The 24,140-nt window shown below is 44.0% G+C and overlaps 1 protein-coding gene across 1 annotated transcript in view; it reads right to left on the bottom strand.

Annotated features, from left to right (window-relative positions):
- myt1lb (myelin transcription factor 1-like, b) overlaps positions 1-24,140 on the bottom strand; it is a gene marked incomplete at its 5' end in the record, with an annotated part of 76,579 nt that overhangs the window by 50,175 nt on the left and 2,264 nt on the right. The window contains one exon of the mRNA XM_079286187.1: positions 22,083-22,116. Within this exon, the coding sequence (XP_079142313.1) occupies positions 22,083-22,116 (34 nt within the window). The remainder of the gene's footprint in view (positions 1-22,082; positions 22,117-24,140) is intronic.

Raw genomic sequence — 24,140 nt, 5'->3', positions numbered from 1 at the left:
GTGTGGGCTGTCAAGCTGTCATAATGCTTGTATGGGCTGACAAAGGTGAATTAGATCGTGAGCCAAATGCAAGCCATCATTTCTCCCTTCATTTAGTCTTTTCATTCGCGATTATTCAGTCGATTATTTTCTCAATTCATTGATCAAGTATTTGTTCAATTAAATGTGACAAAATTGTGGGGATGCCCACCAACATCTTTTTAAGCCTAAGGTTACGTCTTCAAATTGTTGTTTTGTTGACCAGCAGTTCGGAGCCCAGAGATGTTCAATCTACTATCACTTCAGACAAAGAGATGCTCATGAAATCCAAATTCTTCCAGTTGACAAGCGATGACTATGAAACGTTGGGCATTTCAGCCTGAAACATGATGAATGACTTTTCTGTTGATCGTCCGAGTGACTTGAATTATTTTAGTCTTATACTGAACAACATGTTGTCAAACCCATGAAAAGACCAAACCTACAGTAGTGTCGTGGCAGACTGGGAATAGGGAAAGAGGTCTGACATGCAACACAGGTCTCAGGGCTGGAATTTAATTTGGCTACCGGGGCCTCTATGGCCAAAGCCTGATGTGTCATATTCCTCTGTGCCATAGAGCTCCATTGTTGTCCAGAAACTATTAAAAACACATTAGTGAGTCACACCGAGTCACATGATGCTGAACATGTGCACTGCAGTTATTTGAAGTGATCCCTCATATACTATCCTTTATTTTCCTTCAGTAACCTAATGCCAAAAGGTACAGTACCCGACTGTTTTAGGTGAGTTTTACGAAACCAATGGGTTGTGAGCCACAGACCAGCTGGGGGACTTGGAGTGGGTTATTGAGAGAGACAATAACACATTGACGGTTTTGGTCTTTTCATGGGATTTGTTCACAATAACAAAAATGACGAATATCCCCAACTGTGTCCTTTACTGTAATTCTGGCAGGCTGAAGGCCTTTACACACCGGCGGTGCAAATACTTTGCATGAAAACTATTCAAACCAGCAGCGATGCAAATTTCAGTGTGGATTTTGTTAAGGTTGAAAGGGGTAATAAAGTGTCCCGTCTTAGAGTCTCCGTGTCGTTGTGCACTATAGTGTATGTATTGAATATGTCCGTTCTGCACAATGTGATTGATTGATGCCTTTATCAAGCAAAAGATTAGAAAGATCGACCTCACCGAGGAAAAAAAAGTTAATATTCGCATTCTTCGTGAAAGTACTAATGACAGAAACAAATATTTTTCAAAAAGCCCCGGTGCCGAAATGCCCTAATGTGTCTGCCCTTCCCATGTTACATTGTGATTCCCACTCTGCGTCATGTTTACCAGCCTCCGTCTCCCCAGCAGAGGAGGAGGGCTTTTTGACATTGATGTCATTTAGTTGGCAGCCGCTCTGAGAGGAGGGCAGGCTGGGGGGTGGGAGGGGGAGGTCTGGGATCGTGGAAGGCTTCTGGGGAAGGGGTGTTAGAGGGTGTTAGAGGTCAGAATGTGCCCGGCCTGGAGCTGGCCCTAAGCAGCTGCCCGCCCCATCACCGAACCCCCCCCCCCCATGCGTACGTCCCCCTGGCACACTCCTCACTCGCTGCACATGATCTGTTATTCCCTTTGATGTCTTTCCTCTGGGAGGCGGTTATAAAAAACAGAGGAGGATGAAAAAAAAATAGCGTAAACACCACCTGTTTATCTGACGCCGGGTAACAGCAGAAAGGTATAGTCTGCAGGCTTGTCATAATATGCACAGGAGGCAAATAAGGGGGGGGGGGATTACAAAGGGATAGAAATAAACAAATGGCATCAGAGAAGAAGGCATGACGAGGGAAGCATGTGCATGCCACTGTCAATTTGGCGGCCCTGGTTTTGAAATGCTTTTCAAAGTTTGTTTAAATTTGCATGAGAGGTTTATGTGAGGACAGAATACGCTGATAGAAACAAAAGTACCATTACTCTTTCATGTGCTCACAGAGACTGGGATGAAAAACGATAGATATTACAGTATTGTTATAAAAAAAACCTTGTTACACAACGATTGCAGTGGTACAAGACAAGCACCAATGTCAGTCCAGCTTCACTATACTGTTGAAATGATAACAATGATGTCGGAGCCAAACTGAAATGAACCCCAGGGCTCCTCATGCCGTCTGAAGTGTAGAAGCTAATGACAGAGCTGACAGATCTAACCCAACTCGGTTCTATTCATCCTCAGTCCACACTGGCTTTTTGGTGATATAAAGCTTCCCCATTAAATATGGAAATTTCCCTTTTTCGGCGACAGATACTTCACAGAGGGGGGCTGATGGCATAGCCTGTGTTTTTTTGGAAGGGGAAGTGTCCGATTTTGATTAATGCGACCTTATCTGGTTGCGCACATGGAGGCAGAGGGGTTGCTGAGCTTGGCGGCGGGGGCGGATGGCTGCCTGTTCTCTTCTTATTTTTCCAGGTCTCTTTCTCGCTCCGTTTGAAATGCTTTCACTCGCTCGCTCTCCGCTTCTGCCTCTTCACTCCGTTTCCACCCTGTTGTGGTTGGCGCGCTCACCCTCCATCTCTGTTGTAATGTCAGCTGTGCTTTAACGTCTTGTAGTTCTTTAATATCTTGTAATTCTCCAACGTCGTGCGGCCTTCTGATAATTCTGTCTTCACCCTCTGTCCTCTCTTTACCTCCTCAGTATCTCCATCTCTATATTCCCATTTCCTTTTCCAATCCCACTTAAGACTGCTGCTCCGTTCTATCTTCAATTTGGTATCCTTAACTCCTGTCATGTATCCTCTCCTCCTGCCAGGCGGAGTGTGCGGTGCAGCCTCCCCCCATGTCGCTCCATCACCACCTGGCCCGGTTCCAATGCTTTTAGTGAGAGCTATCTGTCAAGCTATGAATAATACAGGCCCAAGGCTGGCGTTAGCTTGCTAGCTAGCGATGTGGAATCCAAATGAGGTCTCCAGCAGGAAGAGAGCACTTGACTTTTAGCTCGCTACCGCCCGCTCCCTACCAAGACAGGCAATTACTCACAGCCCACAGCCCCAGCTGCAGCCGTGGCAATCAAAAACCCCTCTGCACATGCACACACACACACACACACACACACACCCACACTACATGCATGTAGAAGAAGACAAGTACGCCCCGTCTCCTGATCCAAATAACGCCAGCATTTGCCTGTGCAGAGACACAGTCTGAAACTTTCTTGCCATACATGACAGAAAAATCCATAGTACCATCTTTCCCGGCTTGTGCAAAGGAAAACAGCTCAGAAAATGAAAGTGCATCTTAATAAATAAAAAAATGTTTTTGACAGTGATTTCGTGGAGGTTGACGATGAAATCGGGGCATTGATTGTGGGTCCGTGCTAAGCAAACAAAATGATGTCAAGGAGATTATTTTGATTGCTAAGAAAAAAAGGTTGCGCGTGTATTTTTTCCAAGAGAGAAATGACTAAATTGAAGTGACATGTTTGGTGAGGCAAACTCAAAACCAAACGCAACTAAATGCCATTCTGGCAGTGTGTATTTAGGACACCGCTGAGCTCCAAAGATCCATCAATCAACGGCAGAGTCACTTCATCATCTCTTATCTGTTGATTAACAGGAGAACACGTCTTGCACCTTGATCGCACTTGTCCCACCGTTATGGCAGCGGGCTGAGAGGGCTATCGCATGTGTCGTGCATATAACACATGTACGGGTCACGTAATTCGTTTTTGCGCCAAGGCGTCCCGAGGTGATGGCGTTAACCCATCCATCATTGCGTCTAATCATTCGTTGGTGGAGTGTGGGATGTAATTACAGAGTGCTGGGCAACGACAGGCTTCACAGGTAAAAATAGTCATGTAGGATGAGAGACTTCTGCATGTGTTCTGCATGTGGGGGCGTGTGTGTGTGTGTGTGTGTGTGCACACAAGGTGTGCATCAAGCGTGTGGGCGGTTGGAGGTGTGTGTGTGTGTGGCTGTGAGTGCGTACACATGCCTGCGTGTATTGTGGTAATGAGATCTAGTTAGTGATGCTCCAGAGTGTCTTATTAACAAATAATAACAGCGCTCCTTTGTTTTTTTGTTACCTCTCCTCCTATCTATTATTCACACCTCACAGATTTACTCATGATTCATTTATAGCAGCATCTTGTGCAACCTAGAAACTAAATGTCACCCAAAACATCACTGTCAGAGGGGGCTGTGTGTACGAACGACTACATAATGTTTCTGTGTGTGAATGGATCTGTGCACATGTGTGTTTTTGTATTGCTCACAGGGAGTATGTCCACCCTAAAGATGCATTCAATACAACTGTATATACAAACAATCCAACACTGCTGCAGCAAGAAAGGAACTTCAGTAATCTAGCTCCCTCCGTACATGCACACACGCGTGTGCATGATGGAGAGCTATTGAAATAGATGAGTTGGATTTTGCCGGATCAGTAACGAGGGCTGCAGTGAGGCCATTCTGCCCCCCCCCCCCCCTTTGTGAAATCAGCATGGCGCCCTGTGTACTTTAGCTGGATCTGAAATTGCCAGGTTGAAGAGAGGCACTCAGCTGGGAACGCTGCTCTACATGTGAAGTAGGTTGTGTGTGTGTGAGGGCTTCACACACGTGTGTGTGTGTGACTTGCATGTCTACATTTGTGTCGGTTGGCATTGAGAGAGTGTATGCAGGTGTGAGTGTACGTGTGAATGTGTGTGTCAGAGTGCTGCCCTTTGCCTCTCCTCCCTCTCTCCAGGTGAAGAGCCTCTTCTGGAGGCCCTGCTCCAGTCGAGGCCCCTTGAAGCCAGGCTGGCAGCACTCTACCCAGATAGAGGTAAACCTACAGTACACCATGTGTCTTAGTGGAAAACACTTAGTGGACCATCAGACAGCAGCCGCAAGTGGTTTGGCACCAGCAGGCAGCACCGCCCTGCGCTACAAAGCAATCTACTGTGTTCTCCATATCATTTTCTCTCAATAAGTCGGACGAAAGCTACCAGGGAAGTGACAACATGTCAGTGATGCTCATGAGCCTGCTTTATTTCACATTTACTCTGCTTACACAGTTTAAAGCAGTGATTCTTAACCATAGGGCCACCTAGAGGGCCGCGAAAAACTTTCAGTTTTGCACCTGTGGGCCGCGAGGGCCGCGGGACCGCATAGGTTATCAATTGAAGACACCAGAGATATTCCTGTTATCCATGAGACGCTCAGTTACAATATAGCTTCCCACCACCTGGTGGCGGTAATGCGTCAGTCAGTTGTTTAACAAGCTGCAATAAGCAGAAGAAGACACTCAGCTAGCCGCTAGCCTGTAGCAAAAGTTATGTATACGTTTTTAAAAAGAAAAAATGAAGACAGTGGTGCCATACCCCCCAAAAGTCTAAATGTGTGTGCAAGTACAACCCTGACTTTCTTAAGTACGGCTTTGTGAACGGAGGCAACGAGGCAGAGCCGAGGGCTCAGTGTGTGGAATGTGGGCTAATGCTATCAAACGAAGCACTGAAGCCTTCAAAAATAAAGCGACACCAAGCGACGAAACATCCAACGCTCGTGGGAAAGCCTGTTGGGCTTCTTGTTGTGTATGCAGGTTTACATACACATGATAATAAATGTCTTTGTGATCATCACATTCTATCATCTCATTTATTTAACAAGGGTTTTGCCTGTTCAACACCGGCATCCTCGATCCCCTCCCCTTCCGTTCCTACGGCTTGTTTGCGCAAATACGTCACAAAACATGTCCGTGTTAGGTATCCCAGCATGCCCAAAATCCTCATCTTTGCAAAGAAATCATCGATTTTCTTTCATTTCTTATGGTTTCTCCAAAAAGGAGCCCACACACACACTGTCCAAAGTCGCCATAACCGCTGCAAGTCGTATCTTGCAGCATTTCGACAGAAAAAGACACATTACAGACCCGACAACGTGCTAGCGGATGTTACTATGGAGCTACTGGCTTCAGAAAACGCTAGTACTTATAGTACAAACCTTATCCTCCTCTTCCATAAGCCGTCAACCAACGTTTGCGTCACTGAGCTATTCTCATTCTCGTTCGTGCGCTCGGTCGCAGCCATTACGCACAGCAAGTCCACTACTCACACACCACGTCTTCGACCATATATACATAGTTTTTGCAGTTTGCAAAGGCTAAAAATAAAAGGAAAATAATATAATGTCAAAATATAAAGGGAGAAACACCTTTAGTGTGTCAGAATATCATTTGGGTACCATGTGTCCATTTGGGTCTCCAAATGTCCTTTTAGAGCTCCGCCTGGATCTCTTCATGGAAGAAACACTGTTGAATGGTCATACTTTGTCCAATCTTCTTCAAATTTGAGGCACTTGTTCACTGATAGTGTAGTTACAGCCCTATACAGTCCTTTACCTGTACAGATACAGCCACCGCAGTTATTTATACTGAAAGATACTTTTTTATTTTATGCGGACAAAAATCTTACATTTTTACTGACTCCAAAGGCCCACTGCTCTGTTTCTGTATGACCTACAGGTTGTCTGACACTTTTAATGCATATAGTCAGAGTGGGCCCCGGGACACTTTGTACTTGAAAAGTTGGGCCCCGAGGTCAAAAAGGTTAAGAACCCCTGGTTTAAAGGATAGTTCTAGTGTTTTTCTCTCATTTAAAGAAATGTGTCTCTTATTACTTTACGACTTCCCCATCCTGCCCATTTGCTCCTGCAGAAGAAGTAAAACAGGTCACAAATGTATGGTTTCATTTAAAAAAACAAAAAGTGACTCAAACCAGAGTAAATGGGGACATTTCCAGATATGGATTTATCCACATTTGGTGCTCTAGTTTAGTGCGTTTTTCCTGCAGCGCGAAAAATTAAATGTTTAATGAAAAAGCACATCACCCGGTGCAACAGTGTGGCTCGTTGGTGTGTCTTTGGAAGAGTGGAGCTCTGTGGCACAGAGGAAGAGGATGTGTAAGGGTTTGGACGCACACATAAAGTTGACAAGTGGGTTCAGGCTGTTTTCATACAGTTTTCTTAGCTATAGCTATGAAAAGAAATGCACTGTAATTCATCTCTCAAAATCAGTCTGTATGTGATCCACGTAATCATGAACCATGAGGGTCAAACTCTGCATAGGGAGGTCAGGGTGGAGGAGTAGGTCCTAAAAACAGAGGACTTTCACCCAGAAGACACGTAATGAGTGGACATTGACAAATGTTCCTGGACATTTGTTGGAAAATAAGGAGTAACTTTTTGTTAGATATCATATGAATCATTGTGTTGAGCATACGTTATTTGGATACACCGGATACTTAATACGTGAGATCAGTTCATTGTTCAAGTTCTCGTTCACTGTTTGTACTTATACCTATGAAAAGTGATGCACCATAATTCATATATAATCCATGTAATCTTGAGCCAGGACGTGCAGGGCTGCCGTTGAAGTCAGGTGACAGAGCTACAAAGTCTGTGTCAAGTGTATTCATACTCGCCGTAGTAAAACCGGCACGAGGCGTGCATGCCAGAAAATGACGTGATCCATGTCAGATTATGTCTGTCAATAGAGGTGCACGGTTCATCTGTGATCATACTGATGCCCCTCGCGGTTCAGTACGCACGTCAACCGTGGATTAATGACACAGTTTAACGTTAACCACTGAAGTGTGAAACAAAGTTTTACTGACGATCGTTATCCTCCATATTCACTCAAATCGGCATTCATGCTTTTTTATTCACCGATCTCTGATAATGTTCCCACAATAGGACAAAACGTGTATGCAGTGACACGAGGAGAACGAAGTTTCCGTTCGGTTACATTAATATGCGTTCAGAGTAGACATTTATATTGGGTGAAGGTAAATTATAACATTATTATCACGTAATCTCATAAAATGTAGTGTTGGTGAGAAACGTGAATAAATCCAGTTGTTTGAAGGAGATGTTTTCAGAACAACATATATAGGCAAGGCAAGTTTATTTGTATAGCACATTTCAACAACAAGGTAATTCAAAGTGCTTCACATAAAACCATTAAAAGCATCAAAACATAAGGCAAAAGAAAAGGAGATATAAAAACAATTAAAGAAACAGTGTAAGAAATTAAATTCAGTAGTAAAAAGTAAAGGAGATTTAAAACATACATTGAAACAATAATTGATGTCTCCCTGAGACATTACGCTGCACGCAATCAACCATACACTGCCGCAATTCTGCAATTACTCGCACACAAACCACGTCTGGAAAAGATCTCTGCCGATCTGCGTTTTATAGTGTGCGCTTTGCACGAACTCCGTCCCGGAGGAAATGGCGATATATTGTGCAGTCCTTTTAAAACCATTAAAAGCATCAAAACACAAGGCAAAAGAAAAGGAGATTTCAAAAACAATTAAAAAACAGTGTAAGAAATAAAATGCAGTAGTAAAATGCATAAATGCAGGAAATTGATTAATATATTAATTGATCGTGGTTCAATTAAAGGCAGCAGCAAACAGAAAGGTCTTCAATCTTCAAACTGAACGCTGCTTCTCCATGTTTAGTTCTGACTCTGGGAACAGAAAGTAGACCGGTCCCAGACGACCTGAGGGATCGGGATGGTTCATAAGGTAGCAGCAGATCAGAGATGTATTTTGGCCCTAAACCATTCAGTGCTTTGTAAACCAACAGCAGGATTTTAAAGTCAATTCTTTGTTGGACAGGAAGCCAGTGCAAAGACATCAGAACTGGAGTGATGTGATCCACCCTCCTGGTCTTAGTGAGGACTCGAGCTGCAGCGTTCTGAATCAGCTGCAGCTTTCTGACGGACTTTTTACAGAGACCTGTAAACACACCGTTACAGTAGTCCAGTCTGCTGAAGATAAATGCATGGACAAGTTTTTCCAAATCCTGTTGAGACATAAGTCCTCTAATCCTTGATATATTCTTCAGGTGATAGTAGACTGATTTTGTAATTGTCTTAATATGGCTGTTCAGGTTGAGGTCTGAATCCATAACTACACCTAGATTTCTGGCTTGGTTTGTGGGTTTTGACATCAGTGATTGAAGCTGAGCGGTGATTTTCAATTGTTCGTCCTTGGTACCAAAAACAATTACTTCTGTTTTATCTTTGTTTAATTGAAGAAAATTCTGGCACATCCAGTTGTTGATTTGTTCAATGCAGTTACCCAGCCCTTGTATGGGATTATAGTCCCCTGGTGACATAGTTATGTAGATTTGTGTGTCGTCTGCATAATTATGATAACACACTTTGTTGTTTTCCATAATCTGAGCTAGTGGAAGCATGTAGATGTTGAACAGAAGAGGCCCCAGTATTGAACCTTGGGGAACACCACATGTCATTTTAGTCAGCTCTGATGTGTAATCAGCTACAGACACAAAGTATTCTCGGTCCTTCAAGTAGGATTCAAACCAGTTAAGTGCTGTGCCAGAGAGTCCCACCCAGATTTTTAGTCTTTCTAGGAGTATGGCATGGTCGACCGTGTCGAATGCAGCACTGAGATCTAGTAACACTAAGACTGAACTTCTGCCATTGTCTATGTTTAAGTGGATGTCGTTGAAGACCTTAACAAGAGCAGTTTCAGTGCTGTGGTGCTATAGATATTAAAGATGAATTATGACCTGTTTACACTTGCTCTAAACAGATTATAATACATCATAACAACTACTGATGACAAGATTTGTTTTAATCAATAAATACAATCTTTTATTTCCATCATTTGAATTTAGTTTTTTATGAGTTAAAATACAATTTTTACGATAAGAAAGTTCAGCAATGTAAAAGGATAACATTTAGAATTGTTGATGGTTTGCAGACTTCAGATCGGTTGGAATGATTTTAGTCTGGAGCCGTTAGACCAGCTGCTGTAATTAAACAACAATATGGATCATCAATGATCGGCTATTAGTATCGATAAAAAACAACGTGATCAGGGATCTCTAAAAGTTGCTGATCCAAAATTAGATCCGATCCGTGACTCTGATCCGTAATACGATCCAAACCGTGAGTTTTATGATCCGTTGCACCACTATGTGTCACATATAACGCTACGGTGCCACGCTCTAGAAACAGCTTAAGGAGGAGATCGGGATGGACGGACGAATGCGTCAAACAACTACAGGACTGATCAGCGCACTGATCGCTCGTGTTGCTGGAAAAATAACTTTTCATAAGTTATCATACAAACCGATGTGTGAGGATACCGCTGCATTGTTGGTTTTGGTCTTTATTAAATGTCAGTCACAAAAATATAGCATTTCACCCCAAATATGGACCGAGAAGAGAACCGTTCCGACAGTGACCGCGGTAGATCTTCTCCGTCGGTTATCTTTCGCCTCACAATGTGTTCAAACCAATGAGCTCTCCCACTGGAGATACCCAGAGACTCATTGTGCCACTCCGCTGGCTGCTTGCTGCTCTCGTATCCGTCTGAGTGCTTTGAGAGCATGACATAGTAGAGAGAGCAGAGATGGCTCTGTGTGTGTGTGTGTGTGTGTGTGTGTGTGTGTGTGTGTGTGTGTGTGTGTGTGTGTGTGTGTGTGTGTGTGTGTGTGTGTGTGTGTGTGTGTGTGTGTGTGTGTGTGTGTGTGTGTGTGTGTGTGAGGGAGTACATAGCATCCCGACTGTGGAGATGGCATTTAAGTGTCTCTCCCTCTGCACTCCAATAGTACTGCAGACCCATTACCTCGCTGTGCACGCTTGTGTGTCTACCAGCATCTGTGTGTGTGTGTGTGTGTGTGTGGTGTGTGTGTGTGTGTTTGTGTGTGCGTGCGCTCGCGTGCGGCTACAAATGTATTTCCGAGCCATTCCTCCAATCGTCTCCGTGCTGCCACGCGACTCAGCCCTCCACCTTTCTGTTCCGATCCTTTCCTCATTCATCATGCTTCCCTCCCTGTCCTCCTGCCAGAGGTCTCCGCTAAGGTGTAATTTAGCTCCTACTGTTCTCTAATTTCTGCCGTAGTCAGGAGGGGCGTGGCTGCCCCCCTGACACCGTGGATACAATCTGTCAATCATTTCCCCCAGCCAGGGAGATTGCGTTCATAGTGAGAGTAATTGTTAAGTCTGCCCCTGCGTGGGTTGGATTGAACGCCCTCTCGCTTTGGCACCGAGAAAAATATGTAGTCCGAGGCAAGGCCAGGTGGATGTGTGAGGCTTTTATTGTTGCTGAGGACAGGGTGAGGGCTCCCCTCATCTCACCTTTCATCTTGTCTAATCTCTTTGCCTTTCCTTTACTTCTGTATATTCTTTTTTCATACAATTGTACAAACACGCCTCTATCCTTTCCCATGGTTATCAAACTACTCTCTCCTACTCCCTAACCGGCTATAACTCTGCTGTCCCGTCTTTCCTCTGGGGGAGGACAGAAAAAGAAAAGCCACTCAAAAGAATGGGAATGAACAAAACAAGCGCTGGTATCCTGTGTTGTCTCTTGCTGTGAAAGTCACACTGTTTATCTCCTATTTACGGTAAATGCGGTGGTGATATACTGTGGTCCCTGCATTCATTCTATCCACCACACATAATACTAACGTAGACAGCCACCACTTGGCGCGCTGGCAGAGCGACATACAGAAGAGCGAGGACAGCATGAGGTGAAAGCAAGAGCCTGAAGCAAAGTCTCCTTACCGTTGACATACCACCAGGGGCGGACTGGCCATCGGGGATACCGGGGGAATCCCCGATGGCCGACGGGTTTGGGCCAATCCAATACCGGACCACCTCCATCATCAACCAGCCCTCGCTCTGAGATCACCGACCCCGACTGTATTCTAAGCTTCACAGAACACGTTCAATTTACTCTCATACTTAAAGCTCATAGTCACTGACTGATATTTATACTACTCCTCGCGATCTGTATTCACACTCGTGGTTTCCATCTGCGAGCCGGCAGCACCCCTACACGCACACACACACACACACAATCACACACCCAGCATGCAATCTGCCCCAAAGAGGCGGGTCTATGAAGCAGTTTAGCCAATGATGATTTAATGCTGATTAAAGATATAAATGAGTGAAATACAATTTAGCCAATCAGCGTCCTCAAATCGATTCAGCGCCGGCGCCGGCATTCTGTTCGATAGTAGTTCACGGAGCGTCTCTGATCTGAACTACAGAGAAGCCGCCTAAGCCCCGCCTCTTCACGTTTAGAATGCCACATATAGATAGTGACATATCTGCTATATGTTGTCCTTCCACAATTAATTCTAGATCACTACAGCCTTTTATGTAGATATTTATTTTTTTATTTATCATATTACTATTATTTTATTTTGGGGGGAGGGGATTAGTAATGTAATACCGATTCATCAGCAGCATTAACTAAGGTACCACACTTTTATCTTATTGCTCTCTTGAGTGAAGCGGACTAAGAGTTTGGACTTCCATTTCTTTGTAATCATCTAAAATAATGTTAAGTGTATGTTATTTTTCCAAGTAGGCCACTCGATACGTGCGATGCATTGAGTGGGCAACGTGCCGTGGATTGACAGTAACTCCCGGGCCACTTTTTTCCCCCAGTCCGCCCCTACCAAATACATTGAAAATGATCTTGTAAAAAGAATGTCTTCTCAACATTAACATGTTCAGCAAGGTACCTATTACGATTCCTTTTTGCTAAAGTCCTTGAAAAGCTGCAATCAAAACTGGTGAGCAGGAATGTTGTAACAGTTCCTCTGCCTTCGCTCCTCTGGTTAAATTATTGAAACCTAGTTTCGAAAACACTCGAGTCCCTAGTTACCTTTCTGTTCCACAGAAAAAAACGTTGATTTATTTTCATGTTTCCCTTTTCATTCCAGGAAGCACGTACCTGTGTTTGCCGGCATGTTGTTGAATACATGCTGTGGATTTGGCAGTGGTGTATAAAGTACTCAAAAGCTATACTTGAGTAAAAGTAAAGATACCTTACTGGAAAACTACTCCAGTAAAAGTAAAAAGTCACCTATTAGAATACTACTTGAGTAAAAGTCTTAACGTATCTGATATTTATTGTACTTAAGTACAAAAGTACTTAAGTATCAAAAGTAATTTTCTGATATTAAATGTACATCACAACCTGAACATTAAATGAACATCATAACCTGTTCATTGAAAGTAAAAGTACAATAAATGCTGTTAATAAAAAAGCAAAGGGTCAGAATTTTGAGAATTATGAAGTGTATTCTTTTAAGTGCTGTGGCACCATGACCAAGGACATGGAGCTGTGTTGAACATAATTGGGTCGGCTGCGATCCATTCAGGAGCAACAATGTTCAACATAATATATTGTACATAAGTATACTTTTGCATCTACTATGAACTTATCATCATAATTCTCCGAAAAGCAATATGACACTATGAAGGAGTTGTAACAGTGCGTTTATAAGTATGCTCATTCCGACTAGAGGATGTAGAGGACCAATGCATAATATTATGTTCAGCAAAACATATCCACTTGATGCATCAGGTCAGTGTTTAGGTAAAGGACACCCGCCTTGTAAACTCCTATGGGTCTGATTTGAACACAATAGACAAAGGTTTCGCTCAAGCTGAATCTGCAATTGGGCAACTGCTACCATCATAACTCCATCTGATCATCCACAACATGACTCAAATATCAAAACATGATCAATACTAAAGCAGCACCGAAAGGAACAACACAGTCATTACTTGAAACTGAAACATGTCCTGTTCATCTTCAAAAGAAGTTGGTTTTCAAAATTGTGAGAATTCAGTCTCGCTCTTCTTGGGCTGAAGACTAGTCCTGCGATGCTAAATAGCCTTTCACAGGCCGCTGAGGCAGGTAGAGGTGTGTTCAGCGTTATAGACAGCTTGCACACAGCTGCGAAGGATTTCCCTAATGCTAACGCTAATGCTAACACTAATGCTAACGCTGCGCTCTCTCGGCTCCCGCCAATCCTATGGTGTGGTGGTTAGCTATAGCTAACGTTAGCCAACTAGTGCTGCACAACTGTCAACACTTCCTCAGCTCACTCCTTCCTCAGGGAATCAAAACACCGCGGCTTTGAGAGCACTTGTTTTCAATTGTGCATTAACGTGACGAACCAATGATTTAACTTGCTGCTAGGACCACTGATTCACCAAACCTGCTTGCTTGCAGTCTGTGTTCCAACACAGTCCCCGACGCTGCTCTCGTGATTTATTTTTTTCTGAAGATAGATTTGATTTTGTAGCGAGTAACGAAGGTTTCAGGGGAAATGTATCGGAGTAAAAGTATCAGTTTTCTTTGCAAAATGTAGTGAAGTAAAAGTAAAAGTCAACAGAAATATAAGTAGTAAAGTAAAGTACAGATACCCAAAAAAACTACTTAAGTACAGTAACGAAGTATTTCTACTTCGTTACTATACACCACTGGGATTTGGGCATTCCCATACAGCAGATTCAAACCACAAAACAAGCGTGATCAAGGGCAACAATTCCCAAGAGACAATGTCTTACAACTTCCCATGCCATTGTGAATTAATGTCAGCCACTGCTGCTTGTTGTAGGCACCTGAGTCGATCACCCGTATCAACGTTGACGCATCTGCAATGCACTGCCAACCAAGCCAGCACATAAAGGACCCATTAACCTTTGTCTGTGAGCAGATAAATCAGAGTTAACAACATGTCCCAGTCACTGACCCTGCAGTCAGTAGTTATCGTGTTACTTCAGCTGACATCCTGTACAGTATGCAGATTAAGTCTACTGTAACCTGGATTTTGGGTGGGGAGATTGTTCATTAGCTGGGCTTTGCTGAAGGCCAGGATTATACTTAATCTATAGTGCAGTATGTAGATTAGTTGACCCGTCTAATGGAAATATGGCTTCAGATCAGGTTCAACATAGAGGTGGGTTAGAGTTAGCAATTGACTAAGCCCCGCCCCCCTTAGTTACTTTTGGTATGCCTGTAAAGCTTTTCGTTGTTGCTCGGCTCAAGGTGGCAGATTTTATCAGCTGATTACGCTACATTAGCTCCATGACATCTCCGGCAGATAAACAGGATTCAGAGTATTAATTAACAGCAGCAAACCGGCGACATGTTGGGAGCCTTTCAGAGGCAATATAAATGCTCCTAATCCCGTAGATGGCACCTTTAAAATGAGAATAAGCATCTGATAGCTACATATGTGCTGTCGTAGCTTTGTAAGTAGTGTGATGTCATGAGAGGGAGGGTTATCAATGGGAGATACATCCCCTCCCAGTGGTTGCAGCAAAGACTACAACCCATCATTGTATCTGACTACAATTCCCATAGTCAGCAGGGCAGCCGGGGCCAAGGCTGCCCTGCTGAAAGAGAGGTGGCTCTAAAAACAGGAAATGTTTGGAGAGAGAAGGAGGATAGGAGCGGACGAAGAGGAAAAGAGTTTTATTTTACGTTAAAGACCAGGAACCAGAAGAAAATGGAAGATCCTTATGTTTGTTTTTTGTAGCGGCTTTCGGCTGGAATGAAGTTTACCTTTTGCTTAAAGAATCTAAATATATTATTTTGAGTTAGAACACAACCGCTTGTCGTCTTCATTTGTGCACCCACGCCTCACAAGCTGATCCCGACCTCTCAAGACATCACAGTAGCAATAACACACAAGTACTAAGCTAGCATGCTAGTTAGCTGAGCATGCTAACAATTGGAGCTTGCAGTAGAGTAGATGAACACACATTTAATCTATTCCTTTCCAAATGTAGAGACATCCAAAGCTTCACAGGCCCGTTGTGTTCAGTTACAGCTGCTAAGGCTGTGATTGGACCATCACAGATCGGGGGAGGGGTTTAACGAACGGTCAATTGAGCAACCAGATCACATTATGGCTCTAACATGTCCAATGAACATATCTACACATGCTGCTAATCCACGACAGTAGACGTGTAATTGATAGTAATTTACAGAGAGAGCACACACACACACACACACACACACACACACACACACACACACATGCAAATACCCCAGTATAGAAACCCATCCTAACCCCCATGCGAGTGTCTACAGAGTCTTATGGCATTTGCAGGGCCTCTGAGGGTATTCAAACATTCAAAGACTGCGTGTGAAGCGGAGAGAGAGATGGAGGATATGGATGGTGTGCCGCTGTCTAAAGGCGAGTGGGGAGAAAAAAAAGGAAGGGGGGGGGGGTAATTAACATATTAATGACCCCACCTTCCTACAGCTTCTGTCGGATAGTCCAAACACTTTGATAAGTATGCAAATGAGAGCCGCACCATCTGAAGAGGGAATTAGCTCTGCCAGAGACAGCCGAGAGAGATGGGAGGGGTGGAGAGAAAGAGGAAGGAAGGAAGGAAGGAGGGAAGGGAAGGAGCAAGGAAGGGAGGGACAGTGTGTTCGTGGGGAAAGGGGAACTGAAAAGAGGCAGGAAGGAGAAGCAGAAGAGGAATGCCGAGGCGAAGAAACAGGAGGAAGGAAGAGAGGAGCGAGTGAGACAGGAAGGAGTCTCAGGCGTGCCGATGAACTGATACCTTCATGTTTGTTTTAGGCGTCTTAAATTATCTGCCGTGCACGGTTGGTAAATGTGTGTGTGTGTGTGTGTGTGTGTGTGTAGTATTAGACAGAGAGATGGCGATAGAAAATGAGTGAAAAGACTCTTTCCTTTTATTCCTGTACTGTCCAGCTTTCAGATCGATATGCCAGTGGCCGCCAGCGCCACAGCGATGTGCAGACTGGCTGCAGGGGCTCAGGCCAGTGGGCATACAGGCTGGGTGGGGTGGGGGGCGGAGGGCGGGACACAAGGGCAAGGGCAAGTAATTATAACACAGACCGACAGACCGATCCCACTCGTTCTATCACTGAGGAGAATGGCGAGCAATAAGGATGAGGGAGAGCACCATGGGAGAGCAAGTGTTCAATGTGGCTGAGACAAAGGGAATGAGAAGGGGAGAGAGAGAGAGAGAGAGAGAGAGAGAGAGAGAGAGAGAGAGAGAGAGAGAGAGAGAGAGAGAGAGAGAGAGAGAGAGAGACACAGACAGACAGTGTATGAATGTGTGTGTGTGTTTGGGAGCGACACCTTGTGTGAACCAAGGATTCACCGACACGCTTGTCACGTTCCACAATTATGTTGAATAATTAAAACGTTTCATTAACTCGATCATTTCCTGTTCGGCCATGTTTCAGCTCTGACACCGGCAATTAAAGCCGGGGCTGGGACTGTACGCCTCCCTCGTTCGGCCGGTCGCCGACAAGAGGACTTCCTTATGTCTTTTGTGTGAAAGCAGGAATCTGACAGGGGAAAAATGAGGGGCTTTAGCAGTCATCGCCTTACTTAACTGTTCTCAACACTTCAGTGCAAACACACACCGGGGCTGACAATGAATGCTGCGTGCTCAAGGTGAAATCGTGCAAATCTGGATTTGGTTTCCTTGGACGTTTTTGATTAATGCAAATACCGGAGTGAATAGTTTACCTTTGCGAACCCGCCTCAGGCACTGAGACATCGTCCTCTAACACCTTTACATATTGATAGCTTTTACATCTTATTCCTAGATGTGGTCTTTTTCTCTGGCTACATGCGGCCAAGTGAACAGTTACCTTATTCCCGAAGGCCAGGCATCCATCAGCTTGCATAATGATAGATTCAGTGCTCTTTGATGATGCGATATTGCACAACTACACAACGGCCAACAACACAAAAATATCTTCACAAATCGTGACCTTTGTTCAAAATCAGGGGAATTCTTCATTGTGCATTAACACCATAATTAGCTGAATCCCGTGCTGTCCCAGTTACGTAAGACGGCTCTTTTTGTCTTTTGAAATTGGATTACTGCAGGAGGAGCCATCTATTTCCAGAAATGGGGGGCGGGGTTGGGGGCCATTTGTATCCCAGTGCCTCTACCATGCAGTCTCTGGCACAAAGCTATCCTCCCCTATTGAGCTCATGCGCAGTGCTTATACACCCCAATAAACACGATTAGCATGGCAGACTGTAAATATGCAAATGACATACGAGATGTGGAGGGGAATGTTTATGCTGTGAGCTCTCGGTCTAGCACAGCCCCTCCCCCACCCCACCGTTGCTTATAAAAACCATGATGAACTCTATTGAGACGGGGTCCCTGTTGAAGATATCTTTATTTATTTTTTCATAAAAGAAATTCAACCATGTAATTGGCGCTTTGAATGGAGAGGGATGCCTTTACCTTCCATGTCTGCTGCTGCTGCGGCTGCTTTCATGGCGCAGACACAGGGCAGCTGTAATGACGCACGGACGCCCTCTCTAAACGGCTTCATGTCATCCGGCCTGCCCCTCTAACTGAGTTCTGTTATGTGCACCAATCTAGCTAGAAAGAGAAGAATCTCGGGATCCACTTGACACTTGGTGGTCGTGTTGCTGGGGACCCAAGGATGTGCAATGACGAAGTCGCTGCAATTTGGAAACGGGACATGTTCAATATCGATACACTTTGAATAAAAGCGGTGTGTGCAGCAGGGGGGGGGCTCTGCAGGGCTCTGTGGACCGAGTCCAGCATGTAGTCTGCAGTGGGTCTTTACAGGCCGCGGCTCATTGAATGCAGTTCACTTTAGCTGTTGGGTGCTATTCTAACTTTACAACCAAACTCTTCTTCACTTGCCTGGACTCAACGAGCGACAACAATCCAAGAAGCACTTGCACACAACAACGCAATGCTAGCCACGACACCGGGAGCCAATCGGCCGCTCAGAGCCGCTACGTCCTGCAAGGCAATTATATATTGTTCATGAGAGGGACTCATATCAAAGAAATGTAAATACCACATGTACACAAGAGTGCAACCGATACTGGCTTTTTAGACATCCAGTTCGTAATACTGCAAGTATATAAATATTGCAATACTTTCATTAGAGGACCAATGGTGACAGGCAGGCTCTGTCCCCATTGTGTTACCTCCTTCAGCGACAGATACTGGTTCAAAGGAGAGTTGTGATAGTGACAGTAAATAATGTATCCTCTCACCATAACCATATCAACGCTGTTTCGTTGGCGCATCTACGGAAAGAAAACAGTCGTTCATGGGTCAGTATCCAGCCAGAAAAAGCCTTCAAATGGCAAGTTTCAGCTTGTACCAGATAGCAGCAAGTTCTGCCAACAGCTTCACATACACTGTGAGCCGGAAGAACTCTCATGTCTAATCTTCAAAAACCTACATCAAGCTAATCCAGTTAGCATGTATGAACAATGGTGTTGTTCAATGTCTATGTTTGGGAAAACCACAATCACAAACCTGTATTTAAGCTGATGTGTTAACGGAGAACCTAACAACCTAACACAGTTAGTTCCCTCAGTCTCAGGACTTCACTGTCATTCACATGACTCCTGTCATCGCACACAGTTCTCCACCCATTCCTGCGTGTGCTTGCTGTGTGTTGCATGGCTGCACACAAGTAGGGCGTGTGCATTAAAACACTCGTGCGGTCCCCTGCACCGGCATAACAGCGGCAGCCTATCTGACGCGGACCAGGCGGCTGCAAGCAAAGTCAAGCGTGTTCGTCCTGAAGACTACCAGCTCTCCGGGGAGAGAGGCCATCGAGCGGCATTATCGACATTATAGACGCCTCAGCCTGGAGATAGGCTTCACATCGATCCCCTGATTAATTACTATCTGCAGGCGGCAGCAGAGTGTGTGTGTGTGTGTGTGTGTGTGTGTGTGTGTGGGGGGGGGCAGACAGAGAGAAGTGAGAGCGGGAGATGAGAACGATAGAAAATGGTAAAAAGAGGGGAAGGAGTCACGGTGGAGGATTGAGGAGAGAGAGGAGGGAGAGTACACCTTATACAATCTATGAATATCAGCTACAGGCTACACAGTAATCTTCCAGGTGCAATAATATTGTATTGATATATAGGTAGGCAGGAACCCTTATCTTAGCTGCAACCGCCCCCTACCACACAGCCAAGGACACAATGAAATTCACACATTACTGGGGTGGGAACAACTTGCAAAGACAAGTGGAGGACACTGAAATAGCCACCGCTGCATCCAGGTTATACTTTACACCAAGCAAATAATAGTGACGACTAAATAAATATGAATATGTGTAAAAATCCAGTCCGGCCTCTGCGTGCGTGGCTAACAGTCAGAACTGCAACTGGACGGCATGCTGAGTGGCTAACATTAATGAACTCCAGTTAGATCCTTTGGGCTACACTCCTCATCCTCCCAAGAGACTGTGGAGCGCTGTGTGGAACATAAGTCAATAAGCTGCTACAACGCCAGTGTGAGGGCTCCATTAGGGCCCTTGCAGGAGTGGCTGCCAGTGCATTTGGATGGCAACAAGGCTATTTTTGTTGAAATCGTTCGACCCCCCCCCCGAGAAGCCCCTCGGTCAAACCATCATTGTACAAAGCATTGCTTCCAGGAGATAGCCAAAGCCTCCACTCTGAGTGTGACACTGACAAAGTCTGCCCCAGCCTACTCAGCTGTTATATCTTACAAGCTAGGTGGAGGCCCCCCAACCCCCAACAGTGTTACAAACTATATTGTGTGACAAAGTTTAGCTTTAAGTCAGGCTGGGCAAGCAATAGATATTATATCAATATCCAGATATGAGACGAGACATCGTGATATGAAGTGTTGTCTCTTTAAAGGCTGCATTACAGTAAAGTGATGTGAGTTTCTGAACTTACCAGACGTTTCTAGCTGTCCTATTATTTGCCTTTGCCCACTTAGTGATTAAATACTCATCACTGATGATTATTTATCAAAAATCTCTTTGTGTAAATATCGTGTGAAAGCATTAATAGTCAAACCTCCAACATTGTAATCATTTAGATCAGAAACATCATGATATTTGATTTCCTCCGTATGGCCCAGCTCTACCTTTAAGCAGTGCAGGCAGGCGGCCTGCTGGCACCAGCTCCGTACATCTCGCTGCCCTCTACACTTCTTATACGTGCCAAGGATAATAAAGCACCCATCTCTTTACTTCCACCCAGCACACATCCTATTATTGCACTTTAAAGCCTAACTGGAGTGTTCTATCTGTCATATATCGAGGCATCACAACTCTGGAGCTTCCCACCATTGAGACTTGACATGCAGCCTGCAGGAGTTTAGTGTGAGGAGGCTGGACTGCAATGTGACTGGGCAGAGGCTGTTAATGATGCATAATGTGTGCTGCTGCAAAATAACACCAATACCAGTGATATTGTTGAGTATTTAGACTAACCTTTGTTTTTTTTAAATCCTGTGACAAAATAAAAAGTCCAACTAAGCTTATCCTCATTTTGTCCAAAATCTTCTGTCCACATTGAAGTCCTTTCATATCTCGATAACGATACATATCACCATATATAGCATGCTTTCTGGTATCTCAATAAAGACACATATGAAATAACCACATGGTAAAGCCTGTTTTCTATACTATTGTGTGAATCAATAAAAAGTACTGCGTCATTTCTCATGATGAACATTTTAGGTTCAAGTGAAATTAAAGTTTAAAAACGTAATTCATATTTACAGCACAGATTCAGAGTTATCAGATTAAGATCATTTCAGTGGGCTTGGTATCATCAATGCAGACAACGTCATTGTGTGTCACGATATCTCAATATATGATTTCATCACGATATGAGTCCGTGGAAAAACATATGAAGGAAAGTTTTCCAGTGACAAAGAAAACCTTCAACTTAGAAATGAAGCTGTGTTCTAGCTTCCACCCACTCAACTCACCCAACAACAGGCTGTAGGCTAGGAAACAGAGAAAGAGTTGTGCTGCATGGTAATGAACTGATAATGCTCCATCATGCTAAATATCATCAAACACATAAGACAAAAATGATTGTGAATTATTTAGCTTGTCTAGTTGGACCGCTAAACGATGAGGATCCCCTCTTATTTAATATTTCATACGGGGGAATTGTAACGAGTGGGAAGAAAGAATTGGGTGCGTTTTGTTTCTGTTTTGCCATTATCATCTTTTGTGATGTTTAAGGTGTCCAAATAACGGGAGGGAGACGGAGTGAGGACTGAGGGGAGAGCAGGAGAACCATCCTCTCTCTCTCTGAGGCTGAGGAAACAGAAACGTAGAGGAACAACAGAGAGAAAGAAAGAAGCGGCATCAGAGCTCACTGTAGTGACGCCAGGGCAGCTGGAAGGAATGGTTTCACTGTCTACCTCACAGCTAAGACAGCAGCTGGCCACTTGTGTGTGTGTGTGTGTGTGTGTGTGTGTGTGTCACTGTAGTTCACTTTATTCAATCCCACTGACCTGAAAAGCTCTGTTAATGCTGGATCCACAGGCACTAAGAGAGAGGGAGGAGAGAGACAGATTATGAAACGGACTTGTGCATGCTTCATCCACAGGCTCTTTGTAGAACACATGAAAAGGAACCTGCTCACAGCTGATCACTGTGACTTATGATCTGTGTAGGTTCAGTGAAACACTTTAAGCTCAGTCAAATGCCAAATGGAGGAATTGTCTTGTATTTATGGAACAATCTATACATATTTTCAATTTGGAACATATCTTTGCCTCACGTTGATGATTTATTTCTAAAAGATGAGGACTCCAACCTGCAATATGCATTTCTTTAAAATATTCTACAAATAAATAAGTCAAAATGTGGGTAAAATTCACCTGATTACAGAGAAGGATTCGCAGTGGAAATATTTAGTTGTTTTCTTTAAATTATTATGACGTAAATGTATAAGCTGTGTAATTTTCTATGTACCAGTGTACCATGTTTTAGAGTTCATTGTGGGTTCTTTTCCAGTGTTTGTTTTGTTTCCACATTTGTTCTGAACAAGAAGTTACGTGTTGCTCTAATATTTTGCTGAGCTAAAGGCAATTTTTCCACTGGTGGTGACAATCTGCAACAGTTGCAACACTTTTTCAATGAAAGGTTTTAATAGACTCACAGGCAGAAGACCAACTACCAGTCTGTCTGAGCTAAACTCTTGTAAAGCTTAAAGCTGCTGTAAGATATCTTATGAGTTCCCTGATAGAGAGCACTCTGAGTGAATGTCAGTTCCCTCTGGTAAACAGTTACACAGTGTATATGTACATGTCATATATGTCATATACATGTATGTGTATATGTCTAGGACTTTTATTGTGAAAGGTACGAAAGGAAGAAGTTGACTGGTCTGAGCGGCCTTTGTCGAGGTTGAAAGGAGTAATAGAGTTACCCATGTTGGTTGGGTCCAAGGAGCCTCCGTGTTGTATTCTAAACTATTGTGCACGTTTTGAATATGTCCGTTCCACACAACGTGATTGGTTGAAGCATTTATTTGTGGTTCGAAACTCACAAAATCAGCCAGAGAAAAAAAATCACATTGTTTTTCTGTTGTGTAAAATGTGTCCGCGTGAAAGTGCTCACGACGAAAACAACAGTCCAACGGCGCTAAAGATGATTTCAGCACCAGTCCTCCGCACACACGCTCGTTCTCTCTTTGGCCCGACAAGCAGAGCTCACAGGTAACTCAATCACACACGGGGCCTCGTGGTCACAGCCCCCGCTACACAGCGCTTGATCCACTCAATGTAGGAACAATGGTCACCACCTCGTTCTTAGTTCAGACAAAGATGTTAGACACTTTCCAGAGTTAAAGGGAATTAAATATGCATCAAGAGGGTCCTCTGATTCAAGACCGGCCGCTTTTTAGATGCTTTAAACATGTGGGAAGAGGGGGGGGGGGGGGCAAGTCAGATGAGGGCAAATGAACATTTTTTAGTCTTTCTTTGAGTTTAAGGTGCACGCACGTAATATGTCATGAAATGTCTCCAAAAGCTAAAAGAAAGCTGGTGTTCTCCCTCCAACATCCGGTGCTGAGCTGACTGTGAGACACTGGAGACCACTGAACTCCTCCATGCAGGGTGTGTGCACGGCTGGCGAGAGCATGCTAAAGTTGTGGGCTTTGACGTGTGACTCAAGTCATTTGGTCCCAGGTCACTTTTCCACGGACAAGTCCAGTCACAGGTTATGTCAGGTCAAGTGGAGTCCTAAGTTCAGTCCCCCTCCTGCCAGGTATTAGTCTAATCATGATATTATTGGCCTAGTTATCGAATCATTAAAAAAATGACAACAATCAATTGAATTTGTATTACAATTATTGATATTCAGTGAAATAAATGTAATCAAACATTTTATTAAAGATTGGTTGTTTTTTTATTTCGTCTTGATCAAAGAATTTCTTTTTAAAAAGAATGCAGACTTTGTCTTCTATCAAATCAAGTTGCGAGTTATCAAAACAGTGACTGGAGTCAACTCAAGTCACAGTGACTCCAGTCTAATTCTAATCGGTTCATCCTCGAGTCTAATGCTGC

This window comes from Melanostigma gelatinosum, assembly GCF_949748355.1.
Source record: "Melanostigma gelatinosum genome assembly, chromosome: 16".
Taxonomy (NCBI): Eukaryota; Metazoa; Chordata; class Actinopteri; order Perciformes; family Zoarcidae; genus Melanostigma; species Melanostigma gelatinosum.
This window is presented reverse-complemented; position numbering and strand designations above follow the sequence as displayed.